Genomic DNA, 26182 nt, shown 5'->3' with positions numbered 1-26182 from the left:
GCCCAGTGTCCCCAAACTGACCTGCCTGCCCACTTCCCTCCTATCCGCCCCCCTTTCCTTCCTCTTCCCTCCCTTCATTGAAAACAAATGTATATTTATCACCTATTCTGCAACCAGGCTGCTGAGCATGGCGTGGCAGTGTCTCTGTGACTGATGTCTGGGGACCACCGCCTCCCCAGTACCCCCTGCCCCCCACCCTGCACACTGTAGGCACTGGGTGCTGTGCAGGGACTGGTGCCGCTGAATCCTTGTCACCATCCAAGACCTCTTGGTTTACGTCATCTGCTTGGAATCTCGGGAAAGTTCATGTGGTGGGGATGCCAGGAGTCCTCAGTGATGCTTCTGGAATGAACCCGGCTTTCCCTGCAGGGAGCACAGAGCGGCATTGTTTCCTGAAGGGCTCTGTATCTCCTGCTGCCCAGCACCCAGCCCCAGGACACACAGAGAAGGCGGCCCACGGCTCCCACTGCTCCCATCCTGAGGGCTGGCAGCCTTGCCTTCCTCTACCTCGGGAGTAATTTCGCCTGGGGGTTGGGATCTAGGGCTACCTCCAACACCTGCCCTGGATCTGCTCATAACCAACACTCCCGTGGGGTTGTTCAGAGCTGGGTTGTTGCATCAGAGATGGGATGGATGATGAGTCCTTGCTGAGTGCTGGGTCCTCGTGTCCGGAGAAGAGAAGCCCACTGGCTTCCGGTGCCGAAGCAGCCTTATGTGAAGCGGGACTGATGGTCTCTTTCGGTGAAAGCACCAGGATTTCCCCACTCTGTGTCCAGGAAGGAGGAACCTGTGCTGGCTTGAGGCAGCGCAAGCTTCATTTGCGCCTTCCTCAAGGATCTACAGGATCTGCCACACCCCTTGATGGTCCCAGAAGCCTAACTACCGTGGGGAAGTCTGGTCACGCCTTGAAGCCCTGATCTGTGACGACCCCCAGCTCCTGGGGGGTCCCTCAGGTATCAGAAAACTCCAGGCAGGGCCATCAATCTCTGCAGACCCCTTGCTGAGTGTCCCTCAGGCTGGAAGGAGCAACTCAGAACAGGCTGGTGTCTGCGAGAGAAGACAGGAAAATAGGGGCTTGTGGGGGAGGGATGATAGGGGTGGTGTCAGAGGTGGTTTCCTCCGGCTCGCTGTCCCCATCATCCAGGTCTTCAGTGAGAGACGGGATGATTCTGACCGTACTGTCCTCAAAGTGCACCTGCTTCTTCTTGACCAGCGAGTCAGCTGGCTCCAAGGTCAGCCCCGTCAGGGTGTCTGGGCACTGGAGGGCACCGGGTTTCTTGGCCCCCTTCAGGATGCTCTTCATGTGGACGAAGAGGGAGCCGGGCCCATCCTTGAAGGCCCCGTGGAAGGTGTAGGTTTGCTCGGTGTCCCCAGAGCCAGTGGTGCTCACGGCACTGCTGGAGGGGTCCGTGTACTGCTCAGGGGAGGCCAGCACCTCTGGGGAGGTCTTGCTTTTCTTCCGCTTGCTCAGCAGGAAGTAGGCCAGGCCAGTGATGATGAGCATGGAACCTGGAAGGAATGCGGGAGGTCAGGAGGCTGGACGTATGCTGGGGAGGAGCCAGACAGAATGCTGTCCGAGCCCACCATTCCAGAGGGCCACCGTGGCATGCTCAGGCCCCCCAGGCTCCAGCCTGTACCCCTGACTTGTCCTCACACACTCCCTTCTGATTCAGGGCCAGGCCTGCTGTCTGGCTAAGGGATATCCATGGGGCCAGCACTGCACTGGAACCTCCTCCTGACTGTTAGCCAGAGACCCCTGTGCCTGAGGTCCCTGCCTGTTGATAGCCACCCCTGGGGCCACCTGCCTGTCCTCTCATCACCATCCCTAGCTTCTGTGTTAGGACCTTGTGTTGGGCCGGACCTGCAATGCCTGCGGTGGGTCTGCACTCTCTTCTGGATACTGGGCTCCAACTGCAGAACTGGGCTTCCTTTCATTCCCAGAAGTGCAGAGATGTTCCTTCCTCAGCCTTCTCAGGAAAGATGGAGGAAAGTGTAAATCCTACTGGGTGGGGCTGGCCTAGCATGGGTCCTTCTCTTGGGTGCACCCTCCCTCCCTCCCCACCCCTCTCTCCCAGTCTCCAGCCTAGAGGTCTCTCCATCTCAGGTTGAGATTGCTGCCTTTGTTCTCCTCCCTGCAGGCCTGCCCTATCCTGAGGAGGCCTCTGGGTGTCTCTCCCTCTCTAAAGAGCAGGAGGTTGTGGCTCACCCTGGCCTCATCGTTGCTGAATCCTCTGGAGTCCACCAAGGGTTGAGCAGAGTGGCCCTGAGATGCTAAGACAGGTACATTAAGAGAAACCACAGGAAGGAAGAGGAGGCTCTGCCTTCCAACTTTGTCTCCCTGCACACTGGGCTTCCCGGCATTTTAGGCTGGTCACGAGGAGGGACGGGTTTTCATAGCTAGGGAGTGGGGAAGAAAAGGGTACTAGCAGAAGGGCTGTGGGCAAAACCCAGGGGTGGGAGCACGGCACGCTGGCTTCTAGCTGACTAGCATGGACTGTGAGGTGAGAGGGAAGATGATGAGGCTTGGAGGGTCTGCTGGGATCCCCTCACGGCATGCCTTCCAGGCTGAGGAGTTTGGACCGGAATGGGTAGGCACTGGGGAGACATGGGAGGGTTTGGACAGAGAAGTGACCATCTCATAACCTCTGAAGGCCCAGACCACATGCAGGCATTGGAGGAAAGTTCTCTGTTTGTGGGTGCAGCCTCTGGGCCTACAAGAAGGGGCATTCCTACTACTTTATCAACATGAAGGATGTCTGACCCCACCTCATTCTCTTGATCTAGGCCAAAGAAGTCAGTGGGGCCAGGGGTGGGGGCCAGTGTCACTGAGGTCTATAAGGGGGGATTCAGCCCCTCCTGCTCAGAATCCACCTGTGGTAGATTTCCTCCCTCCACTGGAGCTCCTACCTGGGATGGTCACGTGCCAGACCAGGACGGGATGGAGAAAGCAGGCCACAGACAGCAGCATGTACGCCAGGAACTTCTGGAAGCAGCCCAACCAGCAGGCTTTCTCCCTTGCTCTGTAGGCCAGGGACTCTGGTTGACACCTGGCAGCAGGGGGGTGGGGGTGGGGGCCAAGTCCAGGATTAGCAGGAAATAAGAAACAACCCAGAAAAGCCCCAGGACATGGGAAGCTATTAGAGGCTGGGATCGAGTCCTGTTGTGCCCATGTTCTCTTTAGTGGCCTCTGGCCAAACACTCCCCAGGGGCTGTGGTCCTCATCATGGGTTCCACAGTTAGGTATCTTGCCTGTGTCCTTCAAGAGGGCCCACAATTTTTCTGAAAGGCTGCCTCATCTGCTCTTTCTGTCAAGGGTGAAGGGAGCTCAATGATACCAGGATTCAGCAAAGTTAGTGGGAAGGAGAATAGGAGTCTCAGGGGCCTTTGAGAGGTCCCCAGTGGAGTGGAGGAGGCATGCAGTCTGGGAAACAGCTGGCTGGGACAACTGTGTAGACTGGGCACCGCACAAGCCGCTTGTCCCCCTGAGTGAACAGCCCAGAATCCAGCTCCACCCGGTTCACAGAGCCTCGCCTAGGCATAAGATGGCATCAGCCCCAGAGGGACCTCTTTTTAAAATGGCCTTCAGTTTAAAAGGTCCCTTTATAAACAGGCCCTTTTTAAACTGGCAGAGGTCTGATGCCGGGCCTATTTCCTCAGCACTCTTGCTTCCGGCTTTCAAAGAAGGAAAGGGCTTGCCTTAGGTTCATCTCCTTCATCCTGTGAATTGGTCTGTCCAGGCTAGTCTGGGGGCAGTGGCGGGGGCTGGAGGACGACAGTCTGTTTCAGAGCACTGCCCTCCACCTGCAAACCATAGCCGTGGCTCATTGGTGCCCTCTGGTGGACATTGTTTTGTGACCAGACCCCTGGCTGGGAGAGGAGGGAGTTCAGAACAGAGTGAAGTGCCCCTTTGGGTTCAGGGCTCCTCCCTCCCCTGTCCCAGAGAAGTTGCAAAGATCCCTTGACTGTGCCATTCATCAGAAAGGAAGAAGCCTTTTGTCTCAGGGCTGGTAACCTTGGGAGGCAGCCGATGGCCTTGCAAGGTGCTAGGACACCTGGATTTGAGGCCTGGCTCTTTCTCTGATTACCTAGAGACACAACTATTGAGGTTCTGAGAGCTGTGGTCCAGGGACAGCTCTTGGCCACAATGATGACAGTGTTTAGGAACTGAGCACTGCTGGATAGCAAGTATGGGCCTCTGTGACCATGTGTCTTCCCAAAGGGATCCTTAGAGCCCCTGACTTGTGCCTGGGTTCTAGCAGGAAAAAGAACCAGTTCTGCAATCTAGCTCTGCTGCCTCCAAGACCATCCGGCCTTCCGCAGGGTCCTCTCCTCTCCATCCGTGCCTGGGATGGCAGGTGCAGCTACGGGCTATTCTTGGAGGTGGGAATGGACTCTGCCAGGGCTTCTGGGTGGGAACGGGCCCTAGGTGGATGCTTCACTCTGCTCCCCTGGTTGGGAGCAGAGAAGGGGGGCCATTGAGTTCTGCGGGACTGAGCTCGTGTCTGGGCAGGGGCTGGCTGTGTGGGTGGGGAGGGCAGCCGTCATAGCGGCTTCAGGAGCAGGACCTCACCTGGGCTGGCCTCACGGGTGGTGGTATGTGGGGGCACCTGGGGCTAGGAGGAGACTACTTACTGGAAGCAGATGGCCAGCAGCTGAGCCACAAAGTACGCCCCTTCACACACGGAGACGGCAGTGCCTATGAACCTGTGGTGGAGACAAGGAAGGGAGTTCTAGAGCCCTCTGATCTGCCCTTTGCTCTTCCAGAGCCTCTTTTCTTACTGCCTCTGGGGCTCCTGGCCATCTCCTGCCGACAGACTGTCCAGGAGTTTCCTGACCTAATGCGGCCCCCCAGCAAACAGCCAGTGTTTGCCAGAAGCTGCCTCCGTGCCAGGGCCTATGCTGGGTCAGGCCTCAGTGGACAGGTGCCAGCCAGGGCCCAAAGATGGGTGTGGGAGTGTAGGCCACCGGAGGATGCTGCCTTGACCTTGGCCCCCTGTGTGGCCACTAGCCGGCACATCCCTCTACTACTGTCACTAACATAACATTTGCTGCTTGGTTGTACGAACTTGAAACCTGGATCTGTTCTAGATCCCTCTCCTTCTCCCTCTTTTCCCACTGTCCAAACAGTCTCTGGCCTCACCTATATGACCTGAGTTTGGGTAATGCTCCCTTGGCCCCTGGACTTGTCTCCCCTTTTCTGCCTCTCTAACTCCCTGCCCTCCCTTCTCCCTCTCCTGCTCTTCTACTCAGTCCCCACTGGCTGCCCTGAGGGCTCCCTCTGAATAAAACTGTAGTCTTCCCAACCCACATTGCTTCAAAATCTCCTCATGTTCCATGTGTGGTCCAGGGAATTTCCAATCCAAATCTTCTGGGAAATATGTGAAATCAAAGATTCCTGGGCCAGCCTCAGACTTTATATATCAGAATCTTTGGGAATGGAACTTACATGTTTTATTGGAGAGTCCTATATAATTGAAATTTCTTAGCATGCCTTTAAAGCCTTACATGAAAATCCATAGTCCTCTGACTGTAGAGGAAGTTACCAGGTGCCACAGGGACTTTGCACAAGCTAGCCCTTCTAGAAAGGACTCCTCTTTCCTCCTTTTGTCTGTCTCGTAATCTCTTCCTTCTCTGTGTTTTACTGTGTGACCTGAGCTACCAGCCTGTGAACTCCCTTTGTCACTTCCTTCCCTAATTCTTCCCTGTAGCCCAGGCCCACTCTGGGAATGGCTTATTGTTAAGAGCTCCATGGATATCACTGGAGTGAATGAATGAGTGAAAGGAGAGGCTACGCCACAGGGGAAGGTGGCTTAGGGCCAGAATTTCCTCAGGAACCTGAGCATTGCTCCTGCTACTGATCAGCTGTGTGCCTCAGGCAAGGGACTTGACCTTTCTGTGCATCAGCGTCCTCATCTATAAACTGACAGAATTACAGTGTTTCAGCAATAAAATTGTTAAAAGGTCTCAATGAGCTGATATTTGGAAAACCCTGCAAATGGGGCACATAGTGCTCATTTTGTAAATGTTAGTTATTATCATTTTTTTGGTCTCTCTCCATAAGCATTTATGTACTTAATCCCTATTCTCTCCTACTCTCTCTGTCTCCCAGCATTTCTCTAACACTTACTCCTCAGCTTTCAAATGGAATATCCACATTTATATAACGAGCACTATGCACCAAGCATGTTCTAAGGGCTTCACCAATATCAATTCATTTAGTCCTAACCATTTTATGATTGAAGCACTGTACTAACCCTCAGCCTACAGCTAAGGGCACTGAGGCACAGAAAGGTCAAGCTCCTTGCTAGGGTCACACAGCAGATTGGTAGTGGGGGCAAGATTTGAACCCAGCCCTTAGACTCCAGAGCCTGTGTTTCTAACAAGTACACCGGGGCACGTAGTTTATAAAACAAGCGTCACATCTTTTTCTAGATCCTGGAATGGGGCACAAGGAGGAAACTGAGGCTTGGGCTGTGGAGTGGCTCTCCAGGGGTCCTGTTTGGTGCTGTAGAAGCTGTGCCTCTCGAGGCCAGGAAGGTCTGGTCACTCAGGCAGGGCAGCGAATCCAAGCCGAGAGCCCTGCTGTGGTTAGCGGGATCCCACAAACCGAGGCCTCTGCCCTGGGGTGCCACGCCAACCACGCAGACCCTTCAGCCAGTGGTGTGGTTGGTGTTCATGGGTGAGTGTGAGGAAGGCCATGAGGAACCCCACAGGAAGGAGAAAGATGGGAGCGGAAGCTGGTGTGCAGAGAAGTGGGGAAGAACAAGAAGAAAGCCCATGATAGCTCAGTGCCTGTGGGAGCCTACTCTGAGCCTTGGCCCCTGCTGGGTCCCAGAGACACGGGGGAGGGAGTGACAGTGACACAGGGGTGTGCTAGAGTCAAGGAACACCCTGAGTGTGGGGGTACACAGAGGCAGGAGTCTGAGATCTGCCGGAGAGAGCGCATGTGTGCCAGGGAGAAAGAAGAGGGAGGTGGGAGGAGAGAGGAGGGAGGCGGAGCATTGAAATGGCCCTTGAGGAATGAGGGGGATGAGTGCGGGAGGGACACAAGGGACGGAGGAGTGGGGTGGGCAGGCAGGCAGGGGCTCCCATCCCTGCAGCTATGGAGCACTGCAGGGAGTAGAACATAAACTAACTCAGAGCGGGGAGCCGGCGGGACCTGAGGCTGGAAATCAAGTCTTCCTGGACTGGACCACCGAGTGACTAGAGGGGATTGGTGTCCGCTTGGGACAGGGACAGAGCAGTCAGGGAGGGGCAGGCCTCTGGGCAAAATGTAGTTTGCATTAAGTGGCTATAGACCTGACTTGTTATAGAAGGATAATCACATCTAACTCATACGTGAAGTGATGTTTGTGGGGAAGCTAGGTAGAGAGAGGAGGAGAAGACGAAGGCCAGGCTGGTTTCTGGATTCTGGGGGGACAGGCTCAGAAAGACATGGAGGGAGTTCAGAGTGAAGAGAAGTCGCTTGTAGGCGTCAGGGGCTCCAGGATCAGGGCAGGCTTCCCAGGGCGGAATGCCAGGGATGAACATCAGGCTTTGGGGACATCGAGGTGGGTGGTAAATCACCCTGGATGCTCAATGCAGTGAGCAAGGGCTTGGAGGTGAGGTGAGGCAGGGAGTCTGAGAAAGAGTCAGAGATTCCTAAGGTGGAAGTTGAGTGACAAGAAATAAAACGGAGGCAAGGAGCTGGCAGAGGAATATGGCCTGGAGGCCGTGGCTGTGGCTGAAGGTTCCAGAACAGCCCTGCGTTTCTAGGTGGCAAATTTTGTGGCAGAGTGGAAATGGGCTGGGTGGGTGGAAGACGGTTGGGAGACGGTGGGGGCCGATCCACACAGCAAATCAAAGAGCCGTCCTGGGCAGGGGAAGCCCGGATGAGGGCGGGTGCGGGCGGCAGCTTAGTGAGCCCGCAGCAGAGAGCACAGGTGCCCCGTGTCCCTCGGGAGCTGGCAGACCCCCCCCCCCCAGAGTGTCCTCCCTCTTCAGGCCACCACTGCACAGTGGTCGATCTCCTGTTGGCTGGCATTTGTGAAGGCGGCTGGCCGGGAAGAAAGGACAGAGGCTAGGGAACTAAATGGACCCAGGCCCAACTCTGGGCCCTGTTGCTCATGAGTTTGTTGGTGTGGGCTGAGCTGCTTACTCCCTCTAAATCTTCTAATCTGAAAACCTAGGACAGTATGCCCTTCTACAATGCTGTTGGAGTTAAAGGACACATGTAAATAAGACATTTTTCTGTGCCTGGCATATAGAAGGGCTCAAACATATAGTCTTTGGAGCTGATTCCTCTCTCTCTGAAACAAGCTTGGTTCATGTTTGCAGAACAAAGAGATGATTGAAAAGAGATGGCTGGATAGATGGTAGCTGGCTGGCTGGCTGGCTGGCTGAGTGGGTAGATGGACAGATGGACGGATGGACGGATGGATGGATGGATGGATGGATGGGTGTGTAGATAGAGGGACGGAATAATGATCTGACCAAAGCCCTGCCCAAACCAGAGAATATCCTAGAAGTCCCCTCTAGGGCTTCCACCTGTGGGATGTGATGGAGTTAGCATGGAAAAGGGGTGTGGGCTACTCTGTGTTGGTGGGGCAGCCTTAGGGTGAGCCAGACCAGAACATGCCAGCAGGGAAGGGCACATGCACACATACTCACAGCAAATAGAAAGCCAGGCTTTTGAACTGCCCCTGGAGGAAGGTCTCAGTGCCCACGCCGATCAACACTAAGAGGGGAAGAGGAGAGGGGAGGGTGGGCCTGGGTGCTGCAGCCACACGGCGGCCCTGTGGAAGGTTCCCTGGCTGTAGAGTGAGCCTTCTCCCCGGGGACTGAGAGCCAGAGAGGCTCTTCTCCAGGCACAGGTATTGGTGGCTGGGAAAATGCAAGGGAACAAGGAGCCTTCTGGATTGGTCTCTGGAAACCAGACGGGTTTCAGCAGAACCCCAGAGGTCTTTTACTCCAGCTCCCAGATCGCAGATGCCTTTCCTCCTCTGCCTACATTGGCCATGCCTCATGCCCCCAGACACAACATATGCTCCCAGGCCTCCAGCCCCTCGGTTCCACAGAAGTCATGGCTTCAAGGGCCCTCACTGTCCTGCAGGCCATGCCCATATGTGCTGTGGGTCTGGGTTCAGTGCTTGGCCATGGGTGGGACCTTCCCAATCCCTGTTGCCCAGATCACTGTTCTAGCTGTTTCTGTGACCCCGTTTTCACTTGCTGTTTTGGTAGCTGTATCATACTTCCTGGTTCCTTGCTTTGGACCCACTGCTGGCTGAGCCCCTGAGGGCTTGCTCTGACACGAGAAGCTGATTAGCTTCGTCCTTCTTCCTGCCCCTTCTTGGCTGTTGGGGTTTGCACACAAGTACTCAACCTTCCATTTGTCCAGAGTGAATATTGTCTTGGACACAGCTTTCCAGACTTGCTGGCTCCGGGCTGTCTCCTCACAGGGATTCCCTTGCTCTCCCTGCTTCACTCTTTGAGCTGTGGCTCCAACTCCATCTGCTCACCGATGGAAACATTCCACAGACAGCACTGACAGGTCCTGAAACCTTCCTCCAGGGCTGCATGGCCCACTAACTAGAATTCTTTCTGGTCCTAACTGATTACACTGTATGTATCCTCCATTTCTCTCTGGGGTCAGCAGACACCCTCTTGTAGTGGCCGCATTGTGGCTTCCTCTGGTCTCCCTCCCAGAAAATCAAAGATGGCAGTGCTAGGCTGTCATGTTTGGCTCTCTGTACACGGCCGTTCATCTCTGCTGTTCAGGAGGCTACTTCCCTGAGTCTGATGACTCTCCTCCCTGGAAGACACCCAGTAAGCTTCCATCCCTGGTGTCCTGAGCCTTTTGTCCATATGGAAATGAGAAACCATGTGAGGACCCACACTGAGGCCACCGGCACCTCCCCCCTCACTTCTGAGAGGACTGGATTGTGGAGGTACCTCAGGGAGCAGGGCACAGGGTGCTTCAGTCTAGGAAGGGAGGGGAGATGCCTAAGTATGCTTGGTGAGGGAAGGTTCCGGGGCTCCCCTGGGCTTGGTCTAGAGCCATGGAGGACACTGCCTCTGCCCTCTTCAGGTTCTAGATGTTCACGCTTGTACCAGGTGAGGGGCCATGAGTGCTGAGCAGCCACAGACCCTTCTAGAGGGTCAGCATGACCTACAGAGCACTTAATGCTTTATACACGACGGTCACACTTGTGCTCACTCCTCCCGGCAGCCTGAGACACAGGCACATCTGTGCTTCCTATTTTACTGGGGAAAACAAGGCTCAGTCAGTCACCATGCCCCATAGTTCCAAGGACACGCCAGAAAGTAAAGGACCTGCAGAACAAACTTGAGAATCTGTCTGTCTATCTTTCTGTGTGTGTGTGAGTGTGTGCGCATGTGAGATGTGTGCCTATGTGCGTGGGGTGTGTGTGTGTGTGTGTGTGTGTTCTGCAGGCAAATGCCCATCTATTTAGTTTTCACTAACTATCCTGTCCTGTTCTCAGCACTTAGCACTTATTAACTTTTTAAATCACCACGACAGTCCTATGTGAAAGTCTTATGTTATCCTCATTTTACAGGAGGGAAACTGAGGCACAGAGCGCATAGGCAAAACCAACCTGCCAACCTGGGCCATTCCAGCATTTCGGTCTCACATTTGCCGGTTAAAAGCTGAGTCACTCAGTCTCTCTGAGCCTCAGATTCCACCTTACCCCTCTTGCGCATGGTGGTTATAAGGATTCAGTTAGCTGACTAGTGCCAAGCACCTTACAGGTGCTCAGTCCCTTGCGCGCATTCCGGGATCGGGGTCAGTTTTTGGAGATTTGCATGGCCTTGCGGTGAGTGACCAGCAGGTGGCAGGAAAGGGTCTTGGGAACTCAGCCCTTTACCCGGATTTGTTTGGCACTCTTACTCTGATGCCTTCTGATGGAAACAAAAGGTCTATAGTCAAAGGGGCATTCTAGGAATGCTGTAGGGGCAGCACTGGTTTGCAGTTAAAAAAACAAATCGATGAAACAGCAGAGAAGAGAGAGAGCTGGGCTGGAATCCCCGTTTTGTGAGTTCTTACCTTGGTAACCATGGGTAAGCACTTAGCACAGAAGGGGGCTATGGGCAATCCTTGTGAGCCGAGGCCTGGGAGTGGGTCTTGAAATATCAGCATGCACAGGATGGGCAGGGAGGGCCTTCAGTGTTTTGGGGAGGCTGAGTGACATGTTCAGATTGGCGTTTCAGAAAGCGACCTGACCTCGGGCTACAGGGTAAGAGGCTTTGGTGATATTTGGCTGAGAGGAAGCAACAGAGGGGAGGAAGTAACCATGTTCTGAGTGATCATGGCCTCCCAGTGTCCCAGCACACCAGGAGCCACTGGCTCCTTTGTTGGCCTGGCCTGAAGCAAAGTTCTGGTCATGGCTCCTGACGGTGTGCCCAGGACCTTGTTCACCTGTTTTAATACGCGGGTGCTAGTAGGCACAGGAGATCAGGAGGGGAGGTTGGTTCTGCCTGGGGGATCCGACAAGCTCTCCAGGCACAGAGAAGGGCCAGCCTTGCCATTGCAGCCTAGTTTCCATTTTTTTTTTTTTTTTTTTTTTTTCCGGGGTAGTGGAAGGTGGCGGCATAGGACGGAAGGTGTCTGGGTTCGGAAGCCCCCTGGGTGTGCCAGCCCAGCTACCTCTCAAGGAAGTCCCAGCACGTGCGGCAAATAGCAACCCCCTCACCCCCATGAATCTTATGTAGTCTGGACCACATCCCTCAAGGTGGGAATCCTCAACCCCATGTTATTTATGGAAACATCCCAGCAAGACTCCTGGAGGTGCAGCGCCTGGCCCAGGGCAGGCTGGTGGAAAGGGGGCAGAGGGAAGCCGAAAGCAGGACTGATTTTCAGGGGGCTCCAGGAACCCCCAGCAGAGGAGGACTGTGGTGTGAATGGTGCTGGAGGGGAGCACATTTCCTGGGGGCCTTCATGTGAATGGGAGTGTCACATGCATGAGACCCTCGTTGCCATGGGCACTGGACTGCTGTGTCCCCCAAGCCCAGCGGTGAATGGAGTTTTGTAATGTCTGCCACAGAATGGCCAAAGACCGCCTCATGGCCTCAGGGAGCTTCCTAGTGCCTAAGGTGCGGGTTGTGGTGACAGCCCCTCTGCCCCTCAACCTGAGGGCTCGGTGCGGGGCCCCAAGCCTGAGCAGAGTTCTCTTCTGAAGGTCAGAAGTAGCCCCAGCCCAATCTCCTTGCCCAGGGCAGTTCCACCCAGCCATCCAAGAATCGTTCTGGTTGGCCAGGGTCCAGAGTCCCCAGTGGTCAGTCTGCACCCTTGTTTATGGCACAGCCTGTGCGCCGGGCCCGGTAAAGAACTACGGGCTGGAGCGACTGTCACGGACCCAGGAAATGAAGAGCCGTGGAGGGTGGGACAGGGCCCAGCAAACACGCTGAATGCAGGCTCCATTCTGCCTGGGAACCAGGATGGCTCCACCGAGAAGGAAGGCAAGGCGAGGCCAGGAGCCAGAGCTGCACGAACGAGAGCCCGGAGCAGCATGAACGAGAGTCTGGAGCTGCTGCCGTGGTTCCGTGGGCTTCTCCGTGCAGTTCCTGTAACTGGGCAAGGTCACGGGTTCTACCTGGGGCAGCAACAGTGTGACTTCCCGGGCCCACACCCTCAAGTCTTTTTGCACCTTGCAACTTCCTCCTGCCCCTCTGAGGGAGCCAAGTCCACGGAGAAAGCTGCACCCCGCGTTTCTGGGGGAAACTCTATTCCCACAGTCTAGGTGCCAATAAGTACCCTGGGCATGAGGCCTGCTTCTGCGAGAACTTAATCTCCTCCCCATTACTTATCTCCTCAAAGGCCTCCTGGGTTTCTGAACATCACACCAGCGGCCATGACTGAGGTAAAGTGAGCTAGGAATGGTCTCCTTGTAAAGGTATTCCTGCTGATCCTGGGAGCAGCAACAGTCCCAGAGACCAGACCGGTAATCTCTGGCAGAAAATGGGAATTGGCCCCCCATGTACCTAGTACTGTTAGGTGAGAGAAATACCCCTAATTACAGCAATGCAATTTGGGGTTTCTTTGTAAGAATAGGGTGCATTAGATGGGGTTTCGTTGTTAGCATAGGGTGCATTAGATGGAAGCGGACCACAAATTCTTTGCAACTTGTCTCATTAAGAGGTGGAGTCTAATTCCCCTCTCTTTGAATGAGGGCTGGCCTTAGTGACTCTCTTGCCCAATAGAATGATCCAAATTTACACTGCAGTTCACAAAGAGCTTCTGCCCAGCCCTCTTCAAATGCTGGTTCTGGGGCAGCCACTCCCTCTGTAAGAAGTCTGATGCTTCTGAGACCACCATGTGTGAGGAAGCCCAAGTGAGCCATGGAGAGAGAATGCTAGAGAGAGAGAAAGAGAGAAAGAGAGAGAGAGAGAGAGAGAGATTCATGACCAGCCCCCCGCTGGCTCAAACCTCTCCACCAGGCATAGATGTGTCAGTGAGGAAGTTTCTAGACGACATCACAGCCCCAGCAGGTACGAAGTGGAGAAGAACTGATGAGCTAAACCAACAGTCAGAAGCAAAGCTCCAGATGTTCAGCCCTAGATGCTCCATTGCAGCCCCCCACCTGAGATCTCTGCCTTCATGCACCGAGCCGTCTCCACTGCTTTCTGTCTGAATTCCTGACACAACATTTCAAGCTTAATAAAATTGATGTAGGCTTAAGTCACTAAAGTTTGAAGTAGTTTTATTCTGCAGCCACAGATAACTGAAAAGCAGCTTATCCTATCTTCTTAACCACCTGAGATTTTTGGCACAGAAGTTCCTTTGTCTGGTCTATATTCTGACTCTCAGCAGGGAGCGTGTTCCCAATACCCCTTGGCCCTCTGGCCCTTCTCACTGGTCCCCAGCTTGATTGTCAGAAAGCCAACCTATAGGCTCCTAGGTCCTGCAGCACCTCTCCTCCTGCTCAAATTCAGGCACAGCCTGGGAGATGCAGTCTTCTAGGGGTTGGGTGATGTCTGGAGACTACTTCTGGGCTGCAGAATCCTACCGGGGGTATAATATCTTAGGATTTCACACAGGATCAGTGAGGCTCTGCCTCATCCAAAGTAGCTCCCTTCTACAGATTCATTTTACAGAAAGTCCCAGTGGAAAAAGTGAGGCAAGCAAAAGTTGAGACCCCCTCCTGCAGGAAGATTTTGTGAATTGCATCCAGTACTTCCCCCAGCCAACTGCAGGGGCCATTGCCATGAATGCTGCTAGCCTGCTATTCTCACTGACCTGTGCTGGGAATGAGCTGACTTTGGAAGGCACCAGAGTTCCACATGATCTGGAAACAGAACTTTAAGACGGTTTGACTGAGGGTCTGGAGTATCCTAAAATGTTTTTTTCCAAGAGACTAGTTTCCAGAACTGGGGCATTTCAGAAGCCAGGAAAAGATCATGATGTGTGGTCTTAACTTGGAAGGGGGAGTGGTAGGTGAAAGATGGGACTGGTGTGTGAGAAGAGGTTTGGTCATCCTGTGTCCTACATGTCTGTCTCCCCAGGACTGCACAGGTAGACACCTGCTCTCCCGGAGGCCTCCTGTCGACCCCATGAATGAGAAAGGGTACAACCCTTGCTTTGTGGAGTTGGACCCAGGAACTCCCAGTTTCCAGAATTAGGCAGGGCTGTTTGTAAGACACAGAGAAGTTGTGGCATCCGGCAGAGCCAGGACGAGGGGGAGGTCAGCAGGGTCCCTGGGCACAAAATTTAAAGAGGCACTCAACGTCCACGTAAGGAGACAATTCACTCCCAATGCTGGCCAGTGGTAGCAATGGCACCTTTGTGACCACGAGACTGAATGCCTGCAGCCCTGGCATCTGGCGATGTTCATGGCCCAGGGTTTGGGAGCCTCTAAGCTACTTGTGGAGTCCAGCCTGTACCAGGCAGCCTGGTGGGTAGCTCTGAAACTTTGCCTTTGAAGGACTCCGGTTCAGTGTGACCTGGGCAATCAGGATCAATAATTCACTCCAACAAATGACTCTGAGGCCTTTTCCCAGAGCTGAGCATGGAGACAGAGATGCTGACGGTTTGAGGGTGGAAGTGAATGTCATGCATGTCTCCAGAATCAGGGCTTCATCATAATCAATTCTCCATAAGAAGAAAGTAGCCCCCAAGAGCAGCCTTGATTCCCAGATGTGTTGGGTTTTGCACAGTAGGTGGGAGGGGTGCCGGGCGGAGTGGTTATGTCACCATTTTTATACCACCATTAAGCGACCCATTGATGCCTTCCATCCTTCCCTGTTTTCTGTCCCTCAAGTACCTGTTATTCCTAGTCCCAGGCCAACAGAACCACATTAGGAGCCCAACCCAGTGCAGTCCGCCCCTGGCTTCTGTCTCCCCTCTCCTGCACAGCCCCCCGGGAGGCTGCTTCCTTGACATTCATTGGAGTGAACTCTTCCTCCGCTAGCATTTATGGACAAGCCTGGCCTCCTCACCTTGTCCCCTTCCCTCTAGTCTCTGTCTCTCCTGTCCGGGACAAGGCACAGCTTTCTCTTCTCCCAGGGCTTTCTTCTGAGTAGCCTTCCTGAATGGTTTGTTCTAGTTTAGGTTACCCTGTGGCACACCACCCTCTCAGCCTCCTCCTGGGTGTCCTGAAGCTCTGGTCCCAGAGGGTGGGTGCAAGCTTTGAGGGTGTTGTCCTATAGCAGAGAGAACGTGAGGCTTGATCAGGGAAGCTGAGTCCTGGTTCCTCAAGCAAATCATCACTCTTGTCTGCTTCCTCCTCCAGAAAATGGGGATAATAAAAGCATGCATCGATGACTGTAAACATTCAGTCTTAGTAAATTATAGAGTGTTGTGCAAATTTAGATGATGGCTAATAGAATTATCAGGAGAGGAAGCTTGTTCCTGCCTGAGAAAGGCAAGCACTCTCAAGGGGGAGAAGAGGGTTTATTCTCATCCTTTCCTTCCATTAATACACATTTTTATGGTGGCTGAAGAGCTCTTATCTATACACTGACGCTTATTCATTGATTTTCCTGTCTTAGGTCCCTTCTGCAGACCTGACTGGGATATCAGTCGTCCAAAGCCCCATCCATTTCAACGTCTCTTGTGTCCTGTCCTCTGCGTAACCTTCGAGGGATGCCAAGGGCTTAGGGCCAACGTGCTCAGGAGGATGTGGCCTGTCCGTGGTGCTGACTGCCGAGGGGCTCTCCTGGCAGCCTCCCGGCTTGTGCCGCTTTTGTCCCGGGACTGACCTCATGGTTGGCTGTAGGTTATCTGTTCTGACTCCATAGATGGGTTGAGTTTTGATATCCATCTTACATTCAGTGCAGTGCCCTGGGGGCTATAGAGGTCACTTTTCATGCCAGACAGTGATCTTGGCTCTGGATGCCCAGGGAGAAGGTTGAGAATGTCATGTTCACTGCAGCTGAGGGCAGCCCCATAACTCATCCTGTTATATTCATGGCTCTTCTTCATCCTCAAGTATGGTGTGCTTCCTACTAGTCTTAGGGTCTGTAAGGACATCTCAGGTAAGGATGTACCACCTGATGACAATGGCTGGGGATGGCTTAGGTTCTGAAAGGGTCATGGCTGGTTGTAGAGGTAAAAGCTAGATTTGCACCATTTCTAGGAACATGAAGATGCTGGAGCCAGTTAAGAATCCATTGAGATAAGAAGGTAGTAGCTGTAGATTTCTTAACTCAGGAGAAGCTGTGGCTTCTAGATATTCAAGTAGAAGTGATTTTAGACTATAGCGTGGCACTCAGTACCCCTAACACCTCCCACAAGACTGTGTGGGGAGAATTTCCTGAAGGCTAGAGAATGCACCGATGGGGATTCTCTAACCTTGATTCTCTAAACATGAGTTATATACCAAAGTTGGCCAGCCAGGAGATTTGTTTTCCTTGGCCTTGCAGGAGGCCTTGTGGTAGTGTGCAGTAATGCTCCTCTCCATGTCCACCCTCTTTTATGTGACTTTGCTAGAGTGAAGTCTGTTTCCCCACCCCTTGAATCTGAGCTTAGCAATGTGACTTGCTCTGGGCGAGAGGATGTTATCAGGCATCATGCAAGCATGCACATCTAGCTGAGCCAACCTGCCAGAACATGAGGGACACAGAAAGCAGAATGACTTCTAGTTTCCTGGTAATACTATCTTCCCACACATCCATTCGCCCCCAGACAGCCACTGATCTGCTTTCAGGCACTAGAGATCAGTTTAAATCCTCTAGAAGTTTATTAAAATGGAATCATACAGCATGCACTCTTTTTTGGCTGTCTACTTTCATTCGTAGAATTGTTTTGAGGTTTATCTGTCTGGTAGCATGTATCAGTAGTTATGCCTTTCTGTTGCTAAGTAGTATTGATATACCTTGGTTAGTTTATAACTCATCTATTGATGGGCATTTGGGTTTTCTCTAGCTTCTGACTATTACAAATAAAGATGCTATGGACATTCATGTGCAATTTTTGTATGGACATTTGCTTTCTTTTCTCTTGGGTAGAAATAGCTAGGAGTGGAATGTTTGCATCATATGGTAGGTATATGTTTAAGTTTTTGAGAAACTGCCAAATTGTTCTCAAAGTGAGTGCACCATTTTACATCACCATCAGGAGTGTATGAGATTTCCCCATCCTTGCCAACATTCAGCACTTGGTATGATGTGTCTTTATTTATTTATTTATTTGTTTGTTTGTCTGTTTATTTATTTGATGTGTCTTTATTTTAAGCCATTCTAATACTATGTAGCAGTGTCTCATTTTATTTTGATTTGCATTTTCTCTCATTCTCTCTCTCTTTAATAAATAAATAAATAAATAAATAAAATCTTTAAGAAAAAATAAAAGTTTTATAGTTTTAGGTTTCACATTTAGGTGAATTTTTTGTCTTTTTTTTGTGTATGGTACAAGGTGTAGATAGACATTCAGTTTTTGGTAAATGGATATTGCTCATACAATTTGTTGAAAAAGTTATCCTTTCTACACTAAATTTTCTCCACACTTTTGTCAAAAGTCTGTTGTTTATATATGTGTAGGTCTATTTCTGGACTCTGTCCTGTTGCATTATTGTATTTATTTTTCTTTGTGTCCATACTGTAGTGTCTTGATTTCTGTAGACTTATAATAAGTGTTAAAATCAGGTAGTGTTAACATCCTTTGTCTTTGTTTACAAAATTGTTTTGGTTATATTAAGACCTTTGCATTTCCATGTCAATTTTAGAAACAGCCTTCAAGTTTTAGAAAAAACTCTGTTGGAATTTTGACTAGGATTGCATTTATACTGTACAGCAGTTTTGGGAAGAATTGACATCTAAACAATGTTAAGTCTTCTGACCCATGAGCAGGATATATTTTTCCATTTATTTAGGTCTTTTTATTACCTCTCATCAATTTTTTTTTTTTAGTTTCCTGTATACAGGTTTTTATTTACACTTTTGGGGTCAGATTCACCCACAAGTATTTCATATTTTTGATGCTATTATACATTGTCCTTCAAATTTTTCATTTTCTAATTTTTTGTTGCTAGTATATTGAAATATGATTGGTTGTTGTATATTGATGTTGTCTTCTGCAACTTACTGATCCCTTTATTAGTTCTAGCAGCTTTTCTGGTAGATTCCATCTGATTTTCCATAGATAACCATGTCATCTGTGAATAACAAGTTTTTCTTCTTCTTTGATGATCTGTATGCATTTTATTCTTTCTCTTGCCTTATCATACTCATTAGAATCATTAATACAACATTGTCTAGAAATGATGATAGTGGACATCCTTGTCTTATTGCTGACTTAGGAGAAGAACACCTGATCTTTGACTTGTAAGTAGTTATAGGGTTTTTTGGTAGATGCTTTTTATAGGCTAAGAAAGTTTTCTTCCCTTTCCAGTTTGGTGATAGTTTTTGCCATGACACAGTCCTGAATTGTGTCAAATGCCTTCTCTGTACCTATTTTCATAATATAAGCTTTTCTTTTTTAGTTTGTTAACATGGTCAGTTATATTGATTGATTTTCAAATATTAAAGCAACCTTACTATTTCACTTGTTTATGATATACTACCCCCTTGGCATTTATTTATTTATTTATTTATTTATTTATTTATTATGTGCTAAAATATTGTTTGGACTTTTACTTCTGTGTTTTGAGGGATATATGTCTGTAATTTCCTTATGATGCTTTTGTATGGTCTTGGTATTAGAGTGATGCTAGTTCTATAAAGTGAGTTGAAAATAACCTTTCTTTTTTCAGACTTCAGGAAAGGTTGTGTAGCATAGATCTTGTGCCGATATGCTACTTTTTGGTGATGATGTCATTTACAACCCTGCAGGTTCACTGATACTACTGAGGACATTGCTTCTAACACAGAATGGCATCTTTCTTGTAAGGACCCACAGGGGAAATTTCTTCTGGGTCTTGATTTCAGGTCAAAGTATTTGCCCAAGGTATTTGCTTCTTATTCTTTCTCACATTCAGAAAGAATGCATCTGCTCACCCTTCCACATGACAGTTTTCCTGGTGCCAGAAACAATAACTGAACCTCCAGATACTCATAAACCATGTTTCTTCATCAGACCTTCTCCTGGCCTCTGTAATCTAGGAAGGTTCAGGGGGAGCCCACAGAAGCCTCTCTCTCCTTAGCATCTGCCACTGGTATGTAAGGACAATCCTTTTTGATAATAGCCCTCTTCAGATGGTTGTTCAGAACTGAGGACAATTTTAAGAGAATTGTCAGCCCATTTAAAAAAAAAAATGAGGCTACATCTTCCTTCTGATTTGGTCACTACATGTAGTATAGAAATAACCCAATTTCCTTGAGCTGATCCTAATGACCCAACCTTAAAATGTGAAGGAAAATGTTACTCAGTAGAAGACTTCACATTCTAACTCTTTCCTCACTTTGTAGCTTTAAGGGTCATAGATTGCCTTGTTCCTTTCCTCTGGTCTTCTTTCTTTTTCCATCTGACAGGAAGAGCCCATCACTCATACTATACAGTCCCTGAGTTCTACACATTCCTTTAAAAATTATCCGGCACTGATCGAGAATCTATGGCCAGGCTGTTTTTGCTTTAGTCATTGTTTTTTTGAATGCTCACAGAGCACCAGAAGGTAGGTACCCTCACTATCCCCATTTCACAAGTAAAAAAACTGATGTTTAAAGTGGCTAGGTAACATGCCTAAGGTCACACAGCTAGTAATTTGTAGAGAAGGACACAAATTCACCCCTCCAAACTCTATACTGAAGAGAATCATGCTAGGATGTGTAATTTCTGGCTTGTTTCCTTGGTCGGACCTTGTACTTCTCAAGGGGAGGGGTCACCTTTCTTTTTCAGACTTCAGGAAAGGTTGTGTAGCATAGATCTATGTGTCTACATGGCACAGAGTGGGGACTCAGCAAATGTTTGCTGAATAAATGAATCCTAAATAGTGTTACAGATTCCTTGTTCTAAATCTAAGGAAGATACAGGCATAAGGAAGTAAAGAAAAAGTGTTTGAACCAAATCATATGATCTTCCACTGGAAAGAGAGTGGAACAGAGGTAGAGATATTTTATTCACTCATTAGGACAATCAGATCAGAAAAGAAAAGCAGTCAACATCCATTTTGAGACTCTGAAAACAATGTGGTCTTGCTTGGGTAATAAATCCACTTGTGGACACGTTGAAGTGCACGAAGCTTCCTTGGATGGCCGGAGATGGTCACGGGGATATACATTTAAGAAGGATGGAAATTAGCATGGAGGGCCCAAGATGGTTGTCTCAGAAGCATTAGGTTTTTGTTTTTTTTTTAAGACTTTGATGGGGCTAAGGTCAAACTATGCATTTGCTCTACTCTTCAGTACTCTTTAAAAAGTAATGGGTTTAAATGCTTCTTTTGTCTTAGGCTGTATTAATAAACCAAATCTCCATTTCGAACTGAGTATTGGTAAGGAGTGGGGCTGTTGGGAATGTGGTGCTGTCCTTTATGTAGAGAAGAGGTTAATGGGTCAAAAACCTGGAACAAAACAAAACCCCTAAGTGATTCCAGGTTGATCTAAAATCATTGATTTTTGAGAAAGAGCACATTAGCCTGACAAGCAGGGCTCATTCTAAATGGTCTTGTCTCAATGCCGGCCCATTTCCTTGCTGGCTGTGTGGTGCCCTTCTCTTTGGAGCAGTGTGCAGACAGCCCCAGGATGTGCCCCTGCCTCACTGACTTGCGAGTGGGCAGACTGGACCTCCAAAACCAGAGCTGCTTTCTACGGGCCATGTGACCCATGCCAAGCTACACGGACATTCTGAGCTTGTTTCCTCATGGGTAAAATACGTCTAAGATCAGTATTTGGCCCTCATAGACACTGGCAGGGCTTTAGTAAGATCATGACTTCTTCTCACTGTTGTCAGTTATGCATCTCTGAACCCATAAATGGAAGGTCCTGCTGTTATAGTTCCCTCTGGAAATGTGAGCAGATTTGTCTGTCGTCTGATGAGGTCCAGGAATGGACTTGACTGGATGGTTATGGTAGTGTCAGTCAAAGTCTGCACGGCAATTATTCAGAGAGAGAAAATGAACATCTGGATCAAATATCAGAGTCTTTAGTCTTTGGTAGTATTTGGTCATGCTTCCTATGCTGCGTTTAACTGTGCCCAACCTCAGCGTGACCCCCCCTGCCTGAGCCTGTGTCTGGTATGGCCTCAGACAAGGCTCTGTGGGTATTGTATCCTGCATCTTGGGATTGCCAAACCAGAGAAAGACATGTTCTTTAGCCTGATTTAGGTGGAGGACACACTGTTTAAGACAAAGGTTCTCAGGAATAGACCCTCATCAGTTAGAAACTTGCCTCTCTGCTTCCTGGTTGTGAGACCCTGGACAAGGTGTTTCACCAAGCTTCGGTTTCTCCCCACATACAGCGGGGGTGATGATGAGCGTTGATGAGGCTTCAAAGGGTAATTATGAGGCTGAAAGGAAATGATACATCTAAGCCATGGAGCACAGGGCTTGGTCACAAAATGTTCATTATCAACTATTACCCCAGGGTAGAGCTGGAAGAGTGAAGAAATCCCTCAAGTGCTGGCGGTGAGAAGCCTCATTCTTGAGCCTCCTTGCCCCGAGGAAAGTCACAGAGGCCTCAACAAACAGCTAACACAGTGGGTTCTTTCCATTCACTAGGGCTGAGGAGTGAGGCGCAAGCACAGGGAGACTCTCCCTCAGGGATTAAGAGGATTTCGGAAGCTCAAAGCGAAGCCAATCCTGCCTTCCAAGAAACAGATATGGGGACCGGTCCTGTAAGACAGAGAAGGGGCACTCTGTGCCTCTGTGTTCCCATCTCAGTAAAACCTATCCCCAGGTTCTCTCTTCTGATGTTTGGTTTGTAGTGAAAATAAATCACAGGGCCACGCATCCTCTCGGGCCTGAGTCTCCAACTCAGGACGTCACGACCCCACCTTTATGTGGACACAGAACCTGCTTTGAGGGTTGGACAAGTGGGTGTCTAACAACTGGACAGAGAGGTGTGCAGCGCTCACAGTCTGTGTGCAGTTCCCTAGCTGTGTTTGCTTCTTTGGGTGACTCCTGGAGCCCCATCTCAGCAGGAGGGACACCAGTGGTCACACATGTGTCCACGCATGCATAGGTGCACACACGCACACACAGGTGCACACACACATACACACACACAGCCTTCCATGCCAGGGAGGTAATGCAAATGAGTAAAGCTGGCCAAGTGTAAGACAAATTTTGGGAGAAGGTCTGTGATGATTTCGGAAACCTTATGACTGGCTCAAAGTCATAAGAAGAGTCTCATGGGAGAGAATCTTCTAATTTTAGAAACAGTTCAGCTGGGTGCTCTCTGTTTGTGGCTTGTCTACCCCTGCTTAGCAGTGGCACTGCTCGTCGTGCCCACTGGTGGTGAGGGCTGGGCATGGGGGTAGGGCAGCAATGGCCCATGGGACCCCTGGACATCTTGATGAAGTTTCATCCAGAGTGTCTGGGAGGAGAAGAAAAGATGAACTCAGCCAGCTGGGCCATCGCCACTGGGCCTTGCCATTCTGGTGGAGTCACCTGGGGTCTGGTACCCTTGGGCCTCTAGCGGTCCCAGATCTCATCTGCAGAGGAAAAGGGGATTCAGGGAAGAGGCTGCCAGATTGGCAGCTCCCTTGTCTCTGCTGGTGACACTCTGAGCAACCTTGGGCCACATGCTTTTTCTAGCTTCTGGAGAACCTACACTTCTCATAGAAGGACCAGGGCTACCTTAGGTCTCCTGGGGTTTCTGCAAAGTGACAGCCTCTGTCTCAAGCCTTATTTCCTATCTATAGCAGTGTTACTGTAAATGAGGCCTGGACTTCTCAACAGAGATTTCAATAACAAGAGGCTTAAGGGAATAAGGAATTTGCAAATCTTAAACCCTGGAAACAGGCCAGGAGTTTAGTAATGCGGAAGAAACTTGAGATTTGCCCAAGAGCCCCGAAGCCCCTCTCTCTAGCTTCCCACTTGCTCCCAGCACTCTAGAAGGCTCCAACAAGATTACTGGAAAGCCTGGCCATTAAAAGGCAACTCATGGCCTATTTTTAGCCTGGGTCCTATATCAAAACCAAGCGGAAGACTCATCTTCAGCATTAACAGTGGCCCTCTGCACAGAGATAAGAGTTGTGGTTAAGAGTAACTCTGTGTGTGTGTGTGTGTGTGTGTGCGCGCACACTCACACACCAACCCTTCCACTGGCTGAGATATATCAGACTTTTAAGCTGTCTTTTGCAAGGCTATTGGAAAAATAGATATATCTTAAAACAGCTTCCTGAGAGGAGGCAGGCCTCAGCTCTGGGCAGACTGTAGCAAGGGGAGCTATGACCAAAATACCTGAGAGCTGAAAAGAGTACATTTGACCTACCTGGAAACCAAGGCCTAAGGAGACCAGGGTGGGCTCAAGATCAACATGGTAGACCAGGAATTCCAGACATAGAAGCCCTATTGAGGTTTACCTTCCTCTCCCCAGGATGGGAAGTTGTGCACCTTGGCAGTCATTCCCTTGCATGTAGGTGACAAGGTGGTTCTGGCAGAGGCTGGAACAGGTTCCCCAATCAGCCCATTTACTGAGGTCAAGGAACGGGGCCATTTACTCAGGGCCCTCAGTAGAGCAATTCCAGACCCTTCCTGGTGTCCACTGGGTAGGGTTTCTGACTCTGGGGAGCAGGGAGTTCCTTGGCCAGAGTCCTGGCCTTTTCAAAAGTTGGGGCTCCTGGGCTCCAGACTAGCTGTCCCTCTGATCTGCAGGGTGACCTTGGGCAAGGTCGCTGCCTCTATTTGGGCTCAGATGCTCCATCTTGCAATAGAAGGAATGTCATTAGACCTTCCCCAACAGCTAACTTCCTGTGCTGAAGACCTAGATGCTAGAAGAGCCCACCAGCCAGCCACCACCGAGCTTGGAACCAGGTCATGTGGGCTTCTCCCAAGAGGTTTATGGGCTCAGTTTCATGGAGCTTTGCTCATTCTGTGCATCCTTGATCCTCCAAAACACCTGGCCAGCAGGTCCAGATCGGAAAGTACCATCCTAGAGGGACTGGGTGGCTCTCCCAAGGTCACACATCAGCAAATGACTGGGTGGGGGCTGGAACCAGCACAGCCGGAGTCCTGAGCTGGGGGACATTTCTTACTTGCCAAGACTCATACTGGATGTTGTCCAGTGGCAAGGAAGGACTTGGCGAGCGATGTGCATCTCTTCCTGATGCTCAAGGGACAGTGGAGCCTAGAGCTGAGAGCTCAGAATACTGACTTCTCACTTTCCACACACAGACCCTGACCATGTGGGGAATCTGGAGGGGTCAAAGGTTGGCATTTACACTGGGGAAGGGAGCAGGCAAAACCAGGCTGCTCTGGTTCTGCTCTGAGAGTCGAGCAGCCCTGTGATCAGGCAGAGTGAGGGACAGGAGCCCAGCTTAGGGAGCCATTCTACCTCAGACCCATGGCGCGTTCTTGAGGTCAGACCACAGAAAGGGGGACTGGATTTCCATGGGACTTTCTGTTAATGGCGGGGGAAGTGGAGCAAGAGAAGCCTGGGATCTCCATGTCCACTGCTGGACCTCAGCCTGTCCCAAGTGCTGGGAATTCTCTTTCTTTGAAATGGAGTTGTGGTTTGAGTAAAACATGACGAGCTCTGTTGACCGGCTTCATGACTATACAGCAAAGCATCCAACTCTCATGTTTGCCTGGGCTTCTATACCTTCAGCTTCCGTTCTCACCTCCACCTTACAATAACCCTCAAGGAGGTTCCTGATCTCTTCTTTTGCAGATGAGGACACTGAGGGCACCCTAGGTTGCATGGGTGGGGCCAGCCAAGTGGAAATCCAGCACCAGGCTCCCTCACCCAGGCTCACCCCACTGCACCTGCTGCTGTCCTGCAGAGCAGTTTCTGGAGGCATTGGGAAGAAAAGTGAAGGCTGATGTGGCCAGATGTGTCCATCTGTCCCCAGCCTGCTGGCTCCCACCTCTCGAGCAGCCTTGTCTACTGTGCCTAGTGCCCAGGGGACTGCAGCTGGGAGGCGGCGTCTTACCTGCAGCGGTGGTGATGCCCAGGAGCCGGCAGGTGTATTCCAGACCAGTCCAGAACTTTTGCAGCTTCATGGTGCCAGGGTTGAGGGCAGGGTCCCAGTAGGGCAGGCAGCAGAGACTCCGGCCTGAGATGCTCCTTGATGCCCGTGTGCAGGGGGAGGCTGTGGCTGTCGGCTCTGGGCCCCCGTGCCCTGGGGCCCTGCCTTCCAAACCAGTCTTGGCCACCACCACCTGGTTGAGGTGTGAATAGGGCTCACCTTCCCGGCTCTGCTGCCTACGCCCTTGCCAGACGCTTAGCTTAATCATTACCTTGGAAGAACGCCTCTGCTGCTCCGTGCAGCTCCAGCCTGGCCCAGAGCTGCTGCGGTTCCAGTACGGCCAGCCAGCCACTTGAGATCACGCCGATTAGGGCTGGGCTGGAGGCAGCCTGGAGCTGGCAATTAACCATTTCTGGGCGGGAGGAGAGAGCAGAGGAGCCAGCCCAGGCCCTTCCTTCCTGGTCAGCTCTGAACAAGTCACACCTTGATCTCAGGCCCACTGGGTCTAGGAGAGCTGGTTTCTAGAGGGGACAGGTCCGTGTCAGTGTGTGTGTGGGAGAAAAAGATGTGTTTTTAAATCACCAGCAGAAGCAGCTTTTGAAATGAGTTCCAAGCTTCTCTTCTTCTGCATATAGATAGAAAGCTTTGCAGTCTGTGTTGAATTTGGACTCGACCAGACATACCTAG

At 50.7% G+C, this 26182-nt stretch overlaps 1 protein-coding gene across 3 annotated transcripts; it reads right to left on the bottom strand.

The window, feature by feature from the left end:
• Positions 1 to 526: 526 nt before the first annotated feature.
• On the bottom strand, positions 527 to 25814 carry TMEM72 (transmembrane protein 72). Of its 3 annotated transcripts, none has more exons than XM_032837374.1 (5): positions 25460 to 25814; positions 8650 to 8716; positions 4633 to 4704; positions 2908 to 3047; positions 527 to 1509 (listed from the first exon to the last, which is right to left on the bottom strand). In XM_032837374.1, the coding sequence occupies exons 1-5, from the start codon at positions 25761 to 25763 to the stop codon at positions 1031 to 1033; spliced, it is 1062 nt and encodes a 353-aa protein (XP_032693265.1). In that variant the 5' UTR covers positions 25764 to 25814; the 3' UTR covers positions 527 to 1030. The 3 variants fall into 3 exon arrangements, with proteins under 3 accessions (XP_032693265.1, XP_032693280.1, XP_032693272.1); XM_032837389.1 differs by lacking the exon at positions 25460 to 25814 and adding an exon at positions 13214 to 13316; XM_032837381.1 differs by lacking the exon at positions 8650 to 8716 and having other exon boundaries at positions 25460 to 25532.
• Positions 25815 to 26182: the final 368 nt, after the last annotated feature.

The sequence above is a fragment of the Lontra canadensis genome, unplaced genomic scaffold (assembly GCF_010015895.1).
Source record: "Lontra canadensis isolate GAN:19392208 unplaced genomic scaffold, GSC_riverotter_1.0 scaffold3, whole genome shotgun sequence".
Classification (NCBI taxonomy): domain Eukaryota; kingdom Metazoa; phylum Chordata; class Mammalia; order Carnivora; family Mustelidae; genus Lontra; species Lontra canadensis.
The sequence above is the reverse complement of the archived record's forward strand: the minus strand, read 5'-3'. Positions and strand labels throughout refer to the sequence as shown.